Here is a 19,873-nt window from a genome sequence, read left to right as displayed (position 1 = left end):
TTCATTATTGTAATCAACAATACATTGGCTTAAGACAAGGTTGTTTCTTACAAGCAGTATATTACTTCTTTCTTTGCCTCTTTCTCTGTTTATTCTTTTCCTGTCTTTTCTTTGTAACTTCCTTCTTTTATACACATTTTTCAAACTCATGCCGAGAACGCATCTTTCTATCTGACCTTGTACAACTGTTTCGATTATAACAATATGGTTTCATATGGCTGAATAAGAAAGCGAATGCTTTCTCTAATAATTTCCTAACTACGTAAAATGTTGTAATATCCTAATCCCTTAGATACTGGTTAAAAGCCAGCAGCTTTCTCACCTCTTTCAACCTCAACCACTTTTCTCTAGACCTATTTCATAACAATATCAAATTTCCTATTCATCGTTTCAGTATGCATTAATACACAAATAAAAAAGAAAGAAAAACATTAATGACTGCGCTTGATCTCAAGGAGAATTCTTAAGAAAAATATCAAAAAGTATTTAACACCAAGTTAAGCTGTTTTAAAACTGCTTGATCAAAGGTCATATAGATACTCTCAGTTATCGGTTGTGTACCGTAAATGTTGACGAAATTTGTGACAAAAATATCAGTAATATGCAACCAGTTTAGGAGACTTAGGTTAGTCCTAAATACATATACTAAGCTAAGAACGTACAACGGCTTTTTAATAAAAATAAAGATAATATAAAAAAATATAAATATAATATAAAAAATTCAGAAATTACTTTATGTGGCACATATGAAATTTAATTAATAGTAAAGATATGTGACAAAATGCCTTGTTTTTGCGTTTCTTAGTCGCTTATTTATTCATAGCCTTCTAGCTTGAAATTTTTTTGTAATTGTTCAAAAAACTTTAATAATATGATTAAATTACAAGGATCTTTATTAAAAGCTGTCAGTTTTCATAGTAATCCAGTTTATCGTATCTATAAGCATAAAAATGAATAAGAAGCTATAATAAAGTAAGAAGATAAAATATGAGTAATCAAAGTTTCATAATTTATTCCGCAAGCAACAACCAGATCTTTGTCATACATTAATAGGTTAATTATGTTAAATTTAGAAAGAACGCCGGACGAAAAAGAGTGACGGGAAAAGGGAGGAAATCGAATTAACCCATTTAAGAAGAAAGTCAAGGGACTTATTATATATACATAATGAAGGAGGATCCAAAACCGTCTAAACAGATGTAAATTAAAGCCAAGTTTGATCTTGTTTAAGGTGAATCTAAAAAGAGGGTGAAAGAAAAGTAAAGAATACTATGAACTATAAATGAATTAAAAATAACTAACGAGAAAAATAAAAGAGGAAGAAAAATACAAAGAAGAAAGAAGTCATTATTATCATTTACAAAATGAAGATGTTTTATGAAGCAACATAAATGAGAGAGGATAATATAGTATAGTGAAAGTTTTATTAATATCGTAGTATCTGATGTTTTATGATATATCTTATAATTTGTTTAGGGATCACATGTGACATTTAATGATGCAACTTACAATTTGTTTCAACATTCATTAATTCGAATTATCTGTTTGTTAGGTTAATTCTTTGAAACATGAAGAGTAAGTACAGACAAATTGTATGTGTGTAAATGTAGCACAAAGTATATCTTCATTTTGATATCTGAATTGTCTAGTGGTACAGTTCATACAACCCCATGCTTTATACTTTCACACGCCCCATTTCTTTGTTAAAATACCTGCACAAGCCATTAATAATCACCGAGTTAAGCTCCTAACAACGGTCTTACTCAATAATTTATGGAAGAACCGTTAGCCGTGGTATATAATGGCTTATTGAACAGCTTCGAGTATTTTTTTTTTAAATTACAAATGTTTAATTCATAGCTTCATCATCTCTTCGTCGACTTGAGATCTAATAACAGTTTTTAAATTCAGGAAATCAAACCCTTTCGATTGATGTATTTGACTACGCCCAAGGTCTTATAGATTAATTTACTCTAATCCTGCCTTAAAGAATTTCAATATGTGGGTTGGATGCTAAAGATCTTGATGAGTAATAAAACCAAGTCGGGTATACGTGCGCCCCACGCTTGATACTGCTGGTGCTAAGAGAAATATGTTCAATAAAAACGAAAAAAAGATTTCTTAGATTAATTTACTCTAATGTTGCTTAAATGAATTTAAAGTGCCGCAGCTATTGGGGTTCTTATAAATGACCGTACGTAAAACGAAGCACAATTTTAAAAATATCAAATGTTTATAAGAAAACTGATTGTAGTTGGTGGCCACAGCACAGATTATCCTTTGTGTAGCTTTGTGCATAACAAAACAAATAAATCGTAAAACACTGATAAATCAAATAAGAGTGTGTATATGAAAGATACTACTAAACGTAATTTTCATTAACAGTAATAAACAAACGATACATATGACATTTCTCTGTTGTATAAGTAAAAGCTTTTATGTAAGTTTAATGGTATGAAATCGCATGTTCTAGAAGAAATATTTCCTACAGCATGAGTTAATTTTAAACCTATAATTAACGTTCGTATATCTGCTAAGGCAGGATTTTGATAGGTGGATCGCTGTAGATCAATATTATGGGCCAAAACACCAATTTCCTGATAATTCTTGTATATAAGAGGTCAATAAGAAGTAAATAGATCTAGCTGTACTGGCTGATGTTCTCCTATAAGTTGCTTATAAACAGAACAGGAAGTAAAATATAAGATCAAATTGCTTCGCTGTTTATAAAGATATATATCAGCCCACGATTTATTTGTGTTCAGGAGAACAAATAAGAAATAGAAGACCCTCTCAACTCTCATTTGGTTATAAATGGATGTCACTTAAAATCTGACAAGTAATTAACTATGTAGTTAACTCACCTGAATGTCATGGTTACAAAGTTCTTCACATTGCAAATTATAAATTATTCCATTTTACTGTAACCATAATCTAAGTAATTATGTGTGACGGATTTACTACTATACATTTATTTTAATATCGAAATTTGTGTAAATTACGTTTGTATTTAGAAATGTGCATTACTTACGCTGTTAAATCTGCATTGCGAAATTCCTGCCTATTCACTAAAGTTATGGAAGATTCTCGAGTGTAAGAATCAACAGTGTACTACGTGTGTATGTAAATGCTAGTGACTGTCAGTATTGTTATGTTAGCTGAAATTTCTAAAAATTCGCCTCTCGAGTATAAAATTAAACAAAACAACGCGCCAAGAAAAAGTATATATTATTGGTTTGCTTCAGTTGGTATACTATAAACCCGGACGCTATGATTGTGAATAGCGCTTATTAATCGGAAAATTACAGATATTTGACCAGGAACATTTATAGATTTCGAATATCACAAACCATTTAACTTCAGCAGATTAACATCGCAAGTTAGTATTTTGACTAAGGCATTATATAATTTCAGCTGTGAAAAACTTACATGTGAAGAGCTAGTTAGCTCCCTGTTAAATGAATTGTGTGAACCCTCCATAGGATATCAAGGAAGTTTTGAATCAGATAGAAGACTAAAAACTCTTTGCTACTTTGTAAAACGTTTATATACATATTTTTATATATAATAATCTTTATTATAAACTGTATTATTGTTTCTATATTACAATATATTTGTATTAAGAAAGAAACCGTGTGTATCAATCTTGTTGGCAAATATTATAAATTTTATGCATGTAATTAACTTCTAAATTTAAATCACAATTTAATTAATTTATTTATTTCTATTTATGATGTATTACTAAAATGTATATGTGAGTTCATTGATTTACTTGCTTAGGTTATATTTTTCAGTTCTGGTCTGTGAAGCTGCAGATAGAGGGATTCAAGGGTTCGATTTATAATATGTCACTGAACATTTTACGTACTTTCAGTTTTAGTGGCGTTATAACTGTAACACTCAATACCAATATTTAGTTAAGAATAGCTGCATAACAGATAATAAGTGCACTTTCCAGTTGTCCTCTCTCTGGTCGTCAGTTATAAATTAGGGACGACGATGTGTGAAACTTGGATTCTCTGACCTGGTCACCTAGCATATGTGTTGTACAAGTTAGCGTTCAGGTTAAAAATACAAATTTGTCAGTTCTTCTGAGAAAATGTCATATACCAACTTGATCTCGAAGAGTTGATAAAAGAAATAAAATAAGAATTAATCTCTTCTTTGGTAAGAAAACTGGAAAGTGTTTATGGGTATTCAGTTACTAGCAGTTTTTCTTGAGCTTGTTTACTAAAATGTATTTACATTTATTTCATTATATTTAATCATTTATTTTGGGTAGCTTTATAACAAATCATTTGTTTGAAGAGTACTCTAGAGCTCAGGAGATGATTATTACCCTCAAAGTTTCCTTTTCACAATCTGAAGAATAGTGGCAAATGTAACTGACTTATCAACTGAGTAAAACAAATGTTAGGACATTAATACCTTCTCGTACATTCGAAAATTCTTTAATTTAGACTTTAAACTATGATATCAACATGAAGTAAATAAATACAAATATATTGAAGATATTTCATTCAAGACCAGTTATATTTTTCTTCCGTGGCAGATCTCGAGATTTAGCAAAATGTATGCTAAAAACTTTAGAATATAATGTTTTCTGGATATAACTGATGATGAAGTGTTGGGTCAGTTGAACGTCTCACGTGAATGTCAACTGTGCACCACCGACTTTAAATACTTTGTATTGAAACAATCTTAAAAACTTAGAACGTCATTATCGTTCACGTGGCCACTTCAGTGCTCTATCTGATGCCTGCACCTTAACAAAACTCCAATAGTTCAGTTTCTATTTCAAAGACGTGTTGTAAGGCTATTGTGTCTAAGGTATACTTCTACTGCTTGATGGCTTTCCACAATTCATCATATTTACTATCTACGTAACGCCAAACAATATCAAAATCTATTACTGATATACACGCGACTATATCGATTGAGGTTATCACGTGACGTAGAAATTTCTTTATTAGAATTCGTTTTAATATAACCTATTCAATCCTCTTTATTTAAAAAAGTTTAAAAAGACCTGTTGTCCAGTATTGAACGTCCACCACTAATAAAATGAAGCATTTTCAGAATATTTGCAACGCTAAAAAATGTGAGCTGTAATGATCTTACTATCTCTGATATAATACATTATCTTAGAGGCCTAGAATTCAGGATTTAAAGGTGAATAGAAAAATATGAAGGTGAGAGTCAGCTGACCTCCGTAACAAATGCAGAGATTAGTTAAACAAACTTGAAATGCTCTAATCCCATAATACAAAATAATTAAATTTTGTTATACCATATAAACTACAAAGTTTAATTAAATCAATAAGCAAGATTAAACAACTTTATTCAAACGGAATAATCATTAGAGATAAATTAGTATTAACTTTCGATAAGCGTAAGCTATGTTCTTTGATCAAAACTAAAAATCAGCCTAGCAATCGGTATAGTTAATGTAACATTATTTTCATACTTCTGCTTATAAAGATCAGGATAAATTGTTTCATAAGCCTGGTACCCTCACTGTTAGACACTTTTAGAAGTAATAGCTTTAAAAACATTACTTATAAAAAAGAGCAAACTATAAAATTCGATTATCTCAAAGGAAACTGAAAAAAAGAACAAGGATACTCAAACCCAATAATGCAGTCAGTTTCTAAACAAGATGGTGAGATAGATTGTCAGATGTTGTATACTCTAATGTCACAGTAAATAATAAAAAACCGAGAAACAAAATTAAATTATTCTTTTGAAAATAAACAATATATACGACGGAGAAATTATGATGAACAAAAAAAGCTTAAATGCGAGAGAAGGTAAGAAATAAAAATATGAGAAAACTATTTTTATTTTAAGTCAAATTATTAATTCTGGTTTAACTAGTAATTCACAGTTTAAAGAAATGGAGAGTACAGATAAAAAGAATAGTAATGAAAGGTTTTCAAACTCTCTTTCTAAAAACATAATAAAAAGTTTGCGAAAGGTAAGTTTGGTCCAACCAAAAATATCAAAACTACTTTGATGTAAGACAATGCTGTGATTAGATAAACAGAATGATGGGATTACTTTGCGAACAATAAAAACAAGTAGCATAAGAAACGTTAAATATTAACTTATTGAATAATTCTAATATATACATACATACATATAAATATATATAAAACAAAGTAAAAAAACAACGTATAAATTATGCTTGTTTTTTTCTATCTAGAACGTTTGATGTACTGAATGGCATAACATAATTTTTCGAATGCATTGATATTGAAAGAAACCAATATTTATAACAATGCTTTCACTTTTGGACGAAATAAGTGTTTAAAGTAGTCTGCTACCTATATATACATCTCAAATTGCTAGCTTTGGTATATTCATTAACTTTCTTCAAAGTCCAAGTGGTTAGGAGATTTTGCTCATGTCCTCAACAATGTCTCACGTGTCAGTATATTTATCAGTGGTTTTTACGTTACAAGCTATGACGTTATTCAATTTCTTGTTGATCAATATTCTCAAGTACAAACTGGTTACCTGGCAAGTTTGTTGAGGTTTAATGCTACCTTAAATACTAATAAAATTGGTATTATTAAAGCGAACGTATATTGGTTGTGGAATCAGTTTTAAAATATAGGTTATTCGTGTATTTAAGTATTTTTATTCCTGGTATATTCGGATGCTATAGTTTCAAAGCTCCATTGTACAAAATGTTTGCAGCTATTACTTTATTAATAGGTTAGTTTGACATACTTGCTGTTATAACTTTTATGACAGTAAAGCGAAAACTTTTCGAGGCTGTTTTTACTGGTGTTTTAAAAGCGTTAATGAAGAGTTAAGTATACAACCTGAATAAAACTTTAAGTTTCTAATTTAAGATGTTGGTTGGATCACATGAAAACTCAAGCTAAAATTCACTCCCAATTATTTGGGAAAAATAACAATAAAAAACCAGTAAATTAAAGCAAGAGAAATTTTCAAGACGGAAAAGATAAATGAAATAGGGAAAAATGATGCAAGACGGTTCCGTTAGGTGTAACGGTTACTGCTATATATCATCAGTTATGACAGTGTTGTTATCTATAGTGAACACCTACAGCTACTGTTTATGTGACCGAGAGAACAGCCGTAAATCCAACATAATGCCCCACACTAATATTTGCACTGTTGTCCTAGAACATGGACAAATTGCATATGGTACACGATCCATGCCAGGATGATTTAATTGGTGATTTAAGTAATTTAAGTGTAAATGCTAAGTGCATCATTTATTTTAAATTGCACTTGCTTGGGGTGAGATGGCTATGTTATCACATCTTGGTGTTGTTTTATCCAATATTATAAGTAAAGAGATCCTAATTGGAAATAATATTTTTTCAGTATTTAAAAAACGATCTGTTTCCAATTATTATTTTTATTTCAAACTACATTCACAATAAAACAGGGCTTATTTTAAAACTTTTTGTTTTTTCATGACATGCATCTTAAATGGTGAAACCACATCAAAATATAAGATATTCTTATTCCAGTTTCTTTAACTGTATGAATTAATTAGGGACTGACATGAGAGATTGTTTAAGTTTCATATTATAAAAGAGCTTCATATATAACGACAGGCTCAAATCTAACGTGTTCTATTAAACTGAAAAACACTTGTTCGGTAAGGTGACCCAAGCGTTGGGGCTCACTTTTATTCTTGCAATGCAGCCTATTCTGTATCATCTTCAATATTCTATTTTAGCATTAAGATGTCTTTCTTTATATCTGAGTATCAACTTATGCTAGCATTATAACATATTACAAGCCAGAATGGAATTGAATGTAATTTATACTAAAATCAATTTTTAATGAAATTTCTGAATATAAATTAAAGGTAAGGTTGTTGGACTATGAGCAAGGTCAAAGTTTGATAGAAATTATTCGTTCTCGAATTTTAGCTGGACAAATTCTTTATTTAAATTATTTTAGCGTTGCCTTGTCAGTTAGTTATTCTACAAAATTTAAAATTAATAATAAAAAATTTAGTTTATTAATTAAGCTGACAGGAACTTCTGATTTTATATTCGTGTGTATTGTGTGTGGGTTTTCTTATAACAAGGCCACATGAGGATATTTGCCGTAGTGATCGGAGGAAATCAAACCACTGATTTTAGCGTTGTAAGTGCGAGAACATACTGCTGTCCCAATAGGGAACCTCTTGTAGCCTTCTCAAATTTTTAATTTAAGCAAAAGTTTTGGTAGCACCCCCTTTTGGCATAAATGTAAAGTTTTGGACCCGCTCTAAAGTTTTACTAAAACAATTATATATAATTAGTTCTTTTTTGAGTGGAATAATGTATGTTTCCTGTTTTCGTGTTCTTTCTATTCAATGACTAATTTCTCCAAGTTTCTTTCTTGGAATTATAATCCTTACACAACCTTTTTATGGTAGAGATATTTTTGTTACACTGTTTATCAGATCAACAAAGGAAACTTTTATTATATACAACCTAAACAATTACCCGTTACCGTGTGAAGAAGTTTCTTTGTGAACTTTTCTTTTTATATTCAAAATTAATTTATTGAACGTCTCATATACATTTATATATATATATATCATTTTGTATTTCTTCTTGAATTTTAATTATGTGAAACGTACTAGGGTTATTACTAATTTTCATTGTAAGAATATTTCTTTAATTTTACATCCTTTATTGAAGTTTATTGATTCTGGTTTTACAACCTAAATATTCACATAGATTACTTAGAACGAGTTTGTTCAACACAATAACAAAAATAACGTGTGTCTATAATAGGTAATCTTTTCAATTTTTCGACAAGTTATAAGTGATTGTCAACTTGTACAAAAAAACATAATAACTTATGGTAGAAGACAAAACACATATTTATTTTTATCAGATTTTGATATTATAACTAACTTTTAAGATTTGATCAGTTTTTTATAGGTGACTCGAACATTTTAACATAGATTATGCTTAGTAATAATAATGGTTAACCAGAAAATTTCCACTTCAAGGTGTTTTGTAAGTCATAAACCAGGCAGTCGTCTACAGTAATGGGTTTTATTTACCGAGCTTGTGGTAAACAATAACATTCTAATTCATTACATTTTCCCTTTTCAAGACCGTGGATCTTGCCGCCTTTTAAAATGTGAACAGCTAATTACTGATGAAGTTTAATATAGAACAATCAATGCTTGAAAATACCTGAATAACTACACATACTAGGTGTACAGAAATGGTTTGGCTAGAGCATTATTTTTATTTTTCTACATGGAAATAACTTTCCCGAGATAAAAAGCTACTTTTTTCAACCTGAGTTAGACTGGAAAGTCATCCATTCAGTAGATTTCGGAAATTGCTTCCAGTTAAAATGATTGATTTACACATAGCAAAAACAGTCTCACTTTTTTAGTTTTGTCTTTCATTCCTGCCACCAGAAAACAATTAAGTGTAAAGGTGTCAAGCGTAGCTTATTTAAACATATTAAACGTATATAAACTTATCGAATGTACACTGTAATTAAGAGTGACGATTCTTCTGGAACAACGTTAAAAGTTTCAGTAGCCATAGCAACGCACGAAGCCTGGGTTGTCAAGACTAATCTGACAGTATCTAAACTCTATAGACGTTATTAAATATCACACATAAAACATGCAGACTTGTTTATACGCTTTTAGAATTTTACACATTACATTATGTGTTATCCATTTCTTGTGAAAATGTGCTGGATTAATTTCGTAATTTCTTAAAGACCTATGTGCTAAGTAGAATATTGAGCTTATGTGAAATCAAAAAAGTATCTTTATTTCAAAAAGAAAAGTAGAAAAAGCGTTATAATGTTCATTTCTTTTATAACATCTTAACTTCAGGCCTTTTTGTGAAGAAAATATAAGAAAAAATAACATTATTTGGTATCTAAAAATCAAAGTATCTTTCTTTTTAAATATTATGGGTTAGAAGGTGAACAGGTTGACATTATACTTTTAGAAAATAAAACCCTTCAGTAAATTTCGCGTGAGAAGAACAGCCTAAACTCTTAACTTTTAATGTTAAAAAGGAAAAAAAAAAAAAAAAACATTCTCAAGTATTCACGTGTTAGGATAATATCCTGTTAACCGTACAAAATTATTTCCTAAACGTAAACAGTATAGCATACACCAACGCTTATAATAGTTTTTCATTATAAATAGAAGATCCTTTGTATGTAGAATACCTCTTTTGATTTAATTTGATTAAAATTTGCTTTACTGTAGTTCCTAAAGTGTATCCTGAAGAGTAATGTAAATTTTAAGTTATTTTTAACTTATACAAACAGTGGTAAAAATACAAAAACCTAAACCTGATTTACAAGATTCTGAGATACTAATTCATAAAAATAAATTTTCCAAACAATCCACAGTCTATTAAATAACGATGTGATAGGAAAAGGTTTCTAGTTAATTTTCTGGTAAGAAGGCTTAAGTAAATAGGATGAAAAGATTACGTAATACAATTAGTAACACGTCATATCTCCCCTCTGTGGTGACACACATAAGCTACTTGTTATATAACAGAGTTAATTTCTGAATATTGTTCATATGATTTTTATAAAAATTATAGTTTCGAGTAAAACTGTTGTTTTCGATGACAATATACATTTGAAACATCGATGACCATTTGAAAACGAGTGTAGTTTTCTTCCATCAGGAGACGGAAATAAAACATTCTTTGACAGCTTCTTGACCGTCGAGTCTTTTACTGATTTTTTAATCACTGTGGTTGTATCCTCTAGCCTATCTTACATTAAATAGCTATATATGTATATGTGTGAGCTTAGTTAGCTAGATACAAATGTGCATTACTCGCATCTAAAAATATTGTACAATATAGTAAACAGTAAATCAATTGTTTTGTTACAAATGTTCGAAGAGATTATCCAGATAGATGAGTAAATCTATCGAAATAAAATATTACGAAAGTATCACTAAATAAAGGTGGATTTAAACAAGATTTTCTTAAACGTTTTTATAACAAAGAAAGATTTCATATATATATATTAAATTAACAAATAATGAATTATTCGAGAAAAAGAATGTGTGTCTTAGTTACGGTGTCTGAACACCAAATATTGCTTGCACAGTTAATAGTGAAATCGCTTTTTGAGCATGCGCATACGACATACAAACACGTTGGAGAGATAAGCAAACACCACAGTTGAAGTAGATTTCCCTCGGGTCTGATCTTTTCTCAATAGAGAATCAGTTTATGGTACACAAGCTCTCTCTCTCACATTTGTGTAACATAAAAAGAGAACAAGAGCGATACGATCGTTCTATTGCTCAAAGATACAGAAATGATACCAAGTTAACGCTTCAGCCGTCCCTTAATCTCGAATTTAGGAAAGCTGTATGTTTGCTCAGAGTGGGTTTGGACTTTATAAAGACTTCAATAACTTCATTTTGTAACACTTTAAAATAAAAGTATATAAATATTTATCTCTTATCATTCTATCATTTTTAGGTAAAATATTATCCATTAATTTGGCTTCAATATTTCTATCATTTTTTGGATTAAAATGAGATTTATGTAGCTATCTACTTTTCACAGGGGGTCAAACTGTAATGTTAAGTTTCTTGTAACATCAACATGAGTGTCCATTCTGCCTTTTACTGACACATAAGTGTAGAGGTAACTAATATTTTAATGTGATGAAAGTATTATACATTTTCAAGGGCTAACTTTTGAATCTAAAAGAAATATTTTTATTTCTAAAATAAAATCACCAAGAGCCATTCTGCTTTAGGTCATCAATTGGGTATCCTTACTGTTAGTGGGGCTTTTGGCCTTTATCCAAAGAACACCTTACAAGGTCGAGCATGTTTAGTGAGTTACTAACAGCACAGAAACAGAAATTTCACATTTAAAGCTTTTTATATTATCATGTATATCATACCTGTCCACTCTAGTCGTTAATATTTAAAAAATAAACCGATATCATATATTAAATATATCCAATGCTATAATTAACAAACATATTTCATGAACAAACGAAATTCAATTCTGCAAATGACAAATTCATGTAAGCTTACGTCTTATTTAATATGTGGCAAGTTCAAACTAAGTGTCCATAGAATAATTGCATAGAAGGAGTATATATATATATAACTTCTCGTGTTAATGGACAAATTCTACTTGTTATAATCCACTAGTGTCTTAAAGGCGACCTTGCCTTAAAAGAGGATTTACAAAAATAACAAACCAAAGGTAAGCAGTACTTAAAAGTGAAAAGATAACTTCAGAAAAGTTATCACAGAATTTGTGGAATATCACAGACAGAAAATATAGTTTTGAGTCTCAATAGTGGCATAACAGTTTATATCTTTATACTTGTATCCCATAGCGACGATGTAAATTATGTGATCGTTACTGATTCAACGACTACACCATGTAGAATAACTAGTTTAGTAAAGCCTATGTTATCTTTGAATAAAATTAGAACTTTGAAAGGTGCTTCGGTTTGTTAGATTATGTTAGGCTAGGATGAAGTTATTCATAATTCATTCTTAATTCCATAATTCATAGCAGTTACTTTAATTTGTAAAATATTTTTTTCATAATGTCTTTATTGAAAATTGTATGTAAACGGAAGAAATGTTATACGTTTAAGTTAAAAATAAATTATACTTATTGCAAAACCTAAAAAAAATGCCATGGGTAAGCTGTTAAAACAGCTGTCTGTGTTATTATTCTAGTTTTCTCTCAGTACGTAAAGCTTCATAAATTCCAACAGATTCTAGCAAATCTAGAGAGTTGTGATGGGTGTACTTTATAGCACATTTTCTTTTGGATGTTTCTGTCATAAAATTTGTAACTTTAAAGTTAAAAATCTAAGTGATGGTAATCCTTGAAGGAAAATATTTCATTGATAACACTTATGCTTTGATTGAGGTAGTGTGTTGTACTTGATTTCGTCAAAGTATTTCCAAGTATCCGAAATCTGTCGTGCAGTTATTTATGCTTTGCAATGTTAAGAAAGCTTGATACGTTTGGCACTGCTACGTCGTAGATGTATCTGTATGATATTTTATTTTCTTAAGCTTTAATGGTAGTCTTTCTTGAGATGTTGTGTGGTATGTTGATATTTAAGTTCAAAAAGAAATAAATCTGATTTTTGTGGACTGAAACTATCACCCGTCACATACATTTTGTCTCATTGAAAAGTGTATTATTAGACTTATGTTTTTTTACGATTTAGTTTTTATGAGGAATGTTATCATAAAAGTCATGTAGTATTACCTATGAAAAATCATTAATTTTCCAGTATTGTAAAAAGATTCTTTTACGGCAGACTTAAATTTTTCACTGATTTCAAATGTAGGCTAATATAAAGATCACTGAAATCAAACATCTTGACACAGTTAGACTTGAAAGATTTTTACTTTTGTTTACCTTTCATTTAATTTTCGATAATTGTGCATGGTTTAATACTTGTAATTTTTATAATGTTTTTTTATTTACTTAAATATAAGAAATAATTACCTGAAGGAAATGTTTGAAAATTGTAACCGACCTTGCAGCAACACAGAATTCTTTACAACTAAATTCAAAGTTATTAGTTGCTTTGTCTGCTGGTGTTATGAAATGTTTTTTTTAATGTAAACATTTTAAAGGATTTTTTGTTATCTTTTTGACGCACTATTTTGTAAAAGTGTCAGGCGTAACCTTTCTTTAAAAAATAATAGATTATTCTCCCTGTTCGATCCACTGTGATTGCATCAAAACGTTTCTAGTATTCTCCCAGTTAATTTTTCGATATTCGCGAAACTTAGGTGCTTTACTCATTAACAGTCTTAGATATTCATTTAAACAATGTTAATGTTTCCAGTAATGGTATATTAAGTATATATGTATAAAAATATAAGATGAAATAAGACAATCACAGTTATAATTTCATGAAAGAGCCGTGGGAGCGTATATGTGACGGACAATCCCACTATTCGTTGGTAAAAGAGCAGCCCAAGAGTTGGCGATGGGTGGTGATGACTAGCTGCCTTCCCTCTAGTCTTACACTGCTAAATTAGGGACGGCTAGCACAGATAGCCCTCATGTAGCTTTGTGTGCAATTCCAAAACAAACATCCACTAATTTTCTTTTTCTTCTAGGTCAGATGTGTTAACTATTGGTTCACTACATTTAGCATATTCTATTAGTTGAAACAGAAACCCTTTGATAGAATTAACAGAACATTTACACCGCTGACACTAAAATCTGTGCCCTTATATTCTTCCACGTAAACACAGAAAATTGTCTACCACATACTACATCCTACTTACACTGCTTATAGCGAATTAAAGAGATTCCACTTTTTGTTCCTCAATGCAATATTGTTAAATTTTATGAGCCTTGAATATTTTGTTTAAGATATGTTTGTTTGAATGTATTTTAGCAAACAATGTTATAGTAAGTGAGGTAGTTTCTATGGTTTCCTTCTTTGATTAGAGTATCGTGGCTGTGAAACTGATTCAGATTCAGACTTTATTCTCTTCCAGAACCATTATCATTGTTAGTATCAGACCTTAGTCTGTCATTATCAATCCAAGTACTGTGGTTAAAGTGTTGGCAGTGTGAGAACGAATTGCGCATGTCTTGTTTGACTCTTTCAGCTTTGTAAGTTACTCTCTAGTAAGTTATATTTTAAGGTTTATCACTTATTTTTATCGCTTAAATGAAAATTAACTGTGTTTGTGAAAATGCTAAATACTTAATGTTTATCTTTAAGAACTAAACTGTTGTATATTGTTCTTCAGCATATTTAGAGACTGGTAAAGATAGAAGCTTGTTTTCAAGGGTTAGACAAATATAAGTATTTGATGTATTCGATAAAAAAAGCACTATATACTGTCGTAATCATTATATTAAGCCAATACCGGTAAAACCATTTCATACATTCGCTCGTTGTTTTGAATAAAAACAAAACAAACAAACAGTGAAATTTATACAACTTTAAACAAAAATCTTTGTGATAAATATCAACGTTTTACAAAATATACATTAGAAAATGTGTCACTGTTATGAAACTGTGTAACTAAATGAAATGACACGTAAAGCACAACTTTCTTACACAACTTGTAAATCTTGATCAACTTGTAAATAAAACCCACATTTTGATATATATTGATATGTGAATAGGTAAACACATTTGCTGCCGTTCTTCTTTCTGCTTTGATTTATCGATATTTTTTTTACTTTTTCTTATTCCTTTATTTTTCACATTCCTATACGCGCCGGATTAGCAGGTCGTTCACAAGGCCCACTTTACTAAAGTACTTCACGTCTTCTTATCGTATTGTACTGCATATCACAAGAACAACAGCACTGAGTCAACTTATTTCTGTTTTCTTCTGAAAAAGTATCGAGCCTTGTTTTAACTTGTATTTGTTAGCAATTGCATCAGTGAAATAAGTCATGTCGTATATATGTCTTTTATTACTACTACTCATCATTTGTTTACAGAGCACACTGATTCAGAAAGCAAAAAGTGAAAAAAAATGTTCACGTTATTATGATTATACCTGTAAAGAGAATTATGTATAACCAGTGACATCTATTTTGCAACTTTTAAGTATAACTATATAATAACATAAAACTGCTTAAACGTGTCACACTGGATATGCCGTTTACATAATTTATATCAAGAGATTCCAGGATAAAATACAATTATTCAAAGTTTTATCATACGACACGTCTACAGCCAACACTTTAATGGATACGTTTTGTTTGGTAAATTTTTATATTAATTTACTTGCGTCATCACTGTACAGATAGGAACAGCACACAACTTATTAGAAAATAACGGGATTTATCTTTACATCATTCAGTCTCTGTACTATAACTTAATTCTAAACGTTTATTCTTGGTAAGTAACTTAGTGTAATTTTCAAATTTATGAAGCTTGGTGCAGTAAATTAATACTAATAAAAATCACAATACAGTTTTTAGGGGTGCCAAACTATAGATCAGAAGGTACAGAGTTAGAGTCTTTGACATTCTGCTATATTCACTCCGAGGATTCAGCTGTATGTTATACAAATAATACCTAATCTCTCTATTCCATTAAGAGATAAGGCGACTCGTTGGCTTAATTCTTGTTAGGGCTTTTAAATTAATAATAGCTATACATGAACCCTGAGGTTTCCGAGCTGACCAGGCCCGGCATGGCAAGGTAGTTAAGGTACTCGACTCGTAATCTGAGGATCGCGATTTCGAATTCCCGTCACACCAAACATGCTCGCCCCTTCAGCAGTGAGGGCGTTACAATGTTACGATCAATACCACTATTCTTTGGTAAAACAGTAGCCTAAGAGTTGGCGGTGAGTGCTGATGATTAGCTAGCTGCCTTCCCTCTAGTTTTACACTGCTAAATTAGGGACGGCTAGTACAGATAGTCCTCGAGTCGCTTTGCACGAAATTCCAAACGAACTGACCTAGCCATTTAGCTCATGATAATATAACGAGCCGTTCAAGTTAGATTAAATATATTTTGATATTAATGAATAGCATGATGAATTTATTTTCCGAATAACCCAAACTGTATAACTGTACGTTCTGTTTAAAAATAAATAAATAGTAAAACCTTTATGTACTGTGTGAGTAAAAAAGTTGTCTACAAAAAAACATAATAAAAATTGTTGAATCCTGGTAAGATTCTTACTAAAACTACTAAAGTGATTAAAAAAAAGTAAAACTGCTAACACAACTGTTGATTCTGGTTGAGGACCTAATAATTCTTCAGTCTAATTACACAATTCATTCAGGATTCGACCTGGATAAATAATTTAGTTAAATTATTCCTTTGAGTAAAAAATATGAAAAATATTTCTTCATAATAATAATAATAATAATTCTTCAGTCTAATTACACAATCCATTCAGGGTTTGACCTGGATAAATAACTTAGTTAAATTAATCCTTTGAGTGAAAAATATGAAAAAACTATTGAGTTAACAATGAAATAAAATTGGCAATTTTCTAAACAACTTGATGAAACTACTCATTGCACAATTCTTACTTAATTTATGTAATTAAATAATTAATAAATCAGAAACTACATTAATCTAATTACTAAATTTTATTTAAATTATAATCCCAAGTTTAGTTAATTTTTAGTTAGAAGTAAGTACAAAGCTATACAATGGACTATCTGTGCTCTGACCACCACCGGTATCGAAATCCAGTTTTTCACGGTGTGAGTCCACAGATATACACTGAGGGATGTAATCCAACTGTTCGGTAACTTAAATAAAACTATTTTTTTATCTACTTGTCTCACGTCATCAAAATTAAAAATATAAACAAGAAGAATATATTAAAATTTCCAACTGGCTATTTTTAAATTTATGTATCTCTGCAGTATTTTAAAAATACCTTAGAACTAATAAATCTAATTCCACTTCTATAGATTTGAGAAATTTATAAACTACAGGCCTTTACAAGTAATGCGTATTCGAAGTTCTATTTGTAACTAGCGTTATTTTAACAAATGTACTTTACCTTATTTAAATAATTATAACCTTTAACATATACATTGTAAAATATGTACAGTTAGTTCTGGTTCATGCACTTGTAATCGATACTGTAATGAAGTAGCGTCAGGATAGATCCTGATTTACAATTAAACATAACATGTAACAGGCAAATGACCAAAAATAATACTAAGGAATAGACAATAGTTAAAAGATAACAACAAGTGTGAATCAATTTATAAATAATGTTGTAAAATGATAAAATGTAATTTAAGAAACGACTAAACAGTAATATATAATATTTCGTTTAATTTCACGAATATACAAGTAAAAATATTTTAGGCCGTGAAGGACGTCACTGATAGTAATTGGGCAAGAAACACACAAACTAATAGTTTCATACGAACCTTTTAGGAATTGACTGGTTAACAAATCCTTATGTAAAGTCAATTTTAGTATAGACAGTAATGTATTTCCAAGCCAACATAAATTAGTTGTATTATTTATTAAGTTGACGCGTGCTTTGCATGTAGAAAACTACTGTAATTGAACTTTCTGTGTGGGGAAATGACTTCTTCGTTGGTACAAATGCATTTTTGTTCAAAGTATTTTATAAAATCAAAATTATTTTCATAAGTTTGCTTAATAAAATTCAAATTTTCGTTTTAGCTGCAAAGAGATACATTGAATATGGAGTTACACAAATAAATAAATACTTACAAAACTTTTTCAGAGTAAGGTTTATCATAACGGTCCATCTTCTACAAAGTTTACCTATAAACCAATATTGTTGCTCCCTGTAGTTTTGCGAAGAAAATATATTGATAATGCGAGAAATATTCTAATACAAAGTGAAACAGTTATAATATTTGTAGACGTGCTTTTTTTATCATCACATAAAAAAAAACAGAACGATGTACGCTCTGAGTCAGTAATCGTTAGAATCTATAAGCGACCGAATAATCAACAATGCTCTGTTGCCAACTTGAAGGTTTTGTTGGTCTGAGCACGTGTTACCAGCAAAACATTTGTGTACGTGTTTTGTAGATGTGCATGTACTTAAAATCTCAAAGCAAGAAACACATGCATGAATGAGTCATGGGTTCTATATAGTAGTATACTGACCGTATCTAACATAATAACACAGTTAACACAGAAAGTAAAATTTTTTGCCACATTTTTCTTTTCATACAGTGTGTAACAAAACGTGCCATTTTCCAGGAATAACGTATTTTTTTACACATTCATAAGTAATTTACAAATGAGTTACATCTACGTATCTTCGTATTCTTATTTCTGATTAAATGTATTAAAATATATGTAACACCTTTTATTTTGCATCTAAAATACTAAAACCAAACATGAGGGTATCTCAACTAGAATTATTATTATTAGATGAAGAAGCAAATAAAACTGTTTTCTAAAGGTAATGATTTCATATTTGTTTTACTGTAGATACAGTTAAATTGAAAAGCATTAAAATGGAATTATGCTGTTATAAACAGTTTGTTCCCTATGGAGTTACTATTGTTATACTCAGTATGTGTATAAGTGTCTTTGTGCTAATTTGTGTTAGTACATGTGATCCATTTAACCGAATTTGGTTAAAAAGTAAACTGCTAACAAAAGACCAATTGTTTAAGGTTTAGCAAGAGTATAATGATAAAAAAGTCACACTAAATGTCAAATACTTTTACATAAAGGTCATTTATAGAGAAGTGATAAACATATATATATATATGTATCGTAGGAACAATAAATAATAACAATATTCAATAATAAAGAACTGTTAACAAAAAGTAGATCCTGTTCATCATATCGTGTTACTTTACTTAACTGGGTCCTTAAAACACAAATATTCGTTATCAGCTCCTTATTTTTATAAACTCAAAAGAAGAATGTCATGAAAGTTGTACATTTTAGCTTTTGAAACCCAGTTTTTGTGTTTCCAATTACACACACGTTTATTTTAAATTATTTTTACTGCCCATTTGTAATAAAAAGCAACTTTTAAGTAATTATGAGACATAACTAACCTCCTTATTTAATTTCTTGGAAAATTTAGTTCTTTTTGTATTTTTGAGGAAACGGACAAAATGATAATCGTTGATAATATACACTACAGCAGATATAATGAACAGTATGTATAAAATGGATGTAGCTACTTAGAATGTCGAAAAAATAAATCAGTTATAATATTTATTTATTGTTTTATGTAGACTTAAAATAACAAGCCCACAGTGGCACAGCGGTATATCTGCTGACTTACAACGATAAAAACCGTGTTTCGATACCCGTGGATGGCAGAGTACAGATAGTGTAGCTTTACGCTTACTTAATTCAAAACAACAACAACTACATAATTAAAATAATAAAGATATTTATTCCA

At 29.9% G+C, this 19,873-nt stretch overlaps 1 protein-coding gene across 3 annotated transcripts in view; it reads right to left on the bottom strand.

Annotated features, from left to right (window-relative positions):
- Positions 1-19,873, bottom strand: part of LOC143252898 (adenylate cyclase type 8-like) — a 220,061-nt gene that overhangs the window by 118,299 nt on the left and 81,889 nt on the right. Inside the window, exon 1 of one of the 3 annotated variants that reach the window (XM_076505722.1) lies at positions 18,205-18,433. The exons of the other annotated variants lie outside the window; for them this stretch is intronic. Coding sequence (XP_076361837.1) covers positions 18,205-18,242 — 38 coding nt within the window. The 5' untranslated portion in view covers positions 18,243-18,433. Of the gene's footprint in view, positions 1-18,204; positions 18,434-19,873 lie in introns of those variants that run through there. 3 annotated transcript variants of the gene reach the window in all.

The sequence above is a fragment of the Tachypleus tridentatus genome, chromosome 6, assembly GCF_004210375.1.
Source record: "Tachypleus tridentatus isolate NWPU-2018 chromosome 6, ASM421037v1, whole genome shotgun sequence".
NCBI lineage: Eukaryota > Metazoa > Arthropoda > Merostomata > Xiphosura > Limulidae > Tachypleus > Tachypleus tridentatus.
This window is presented reverse-complemented; position numbering and strand designations above follow the sequence as displayed.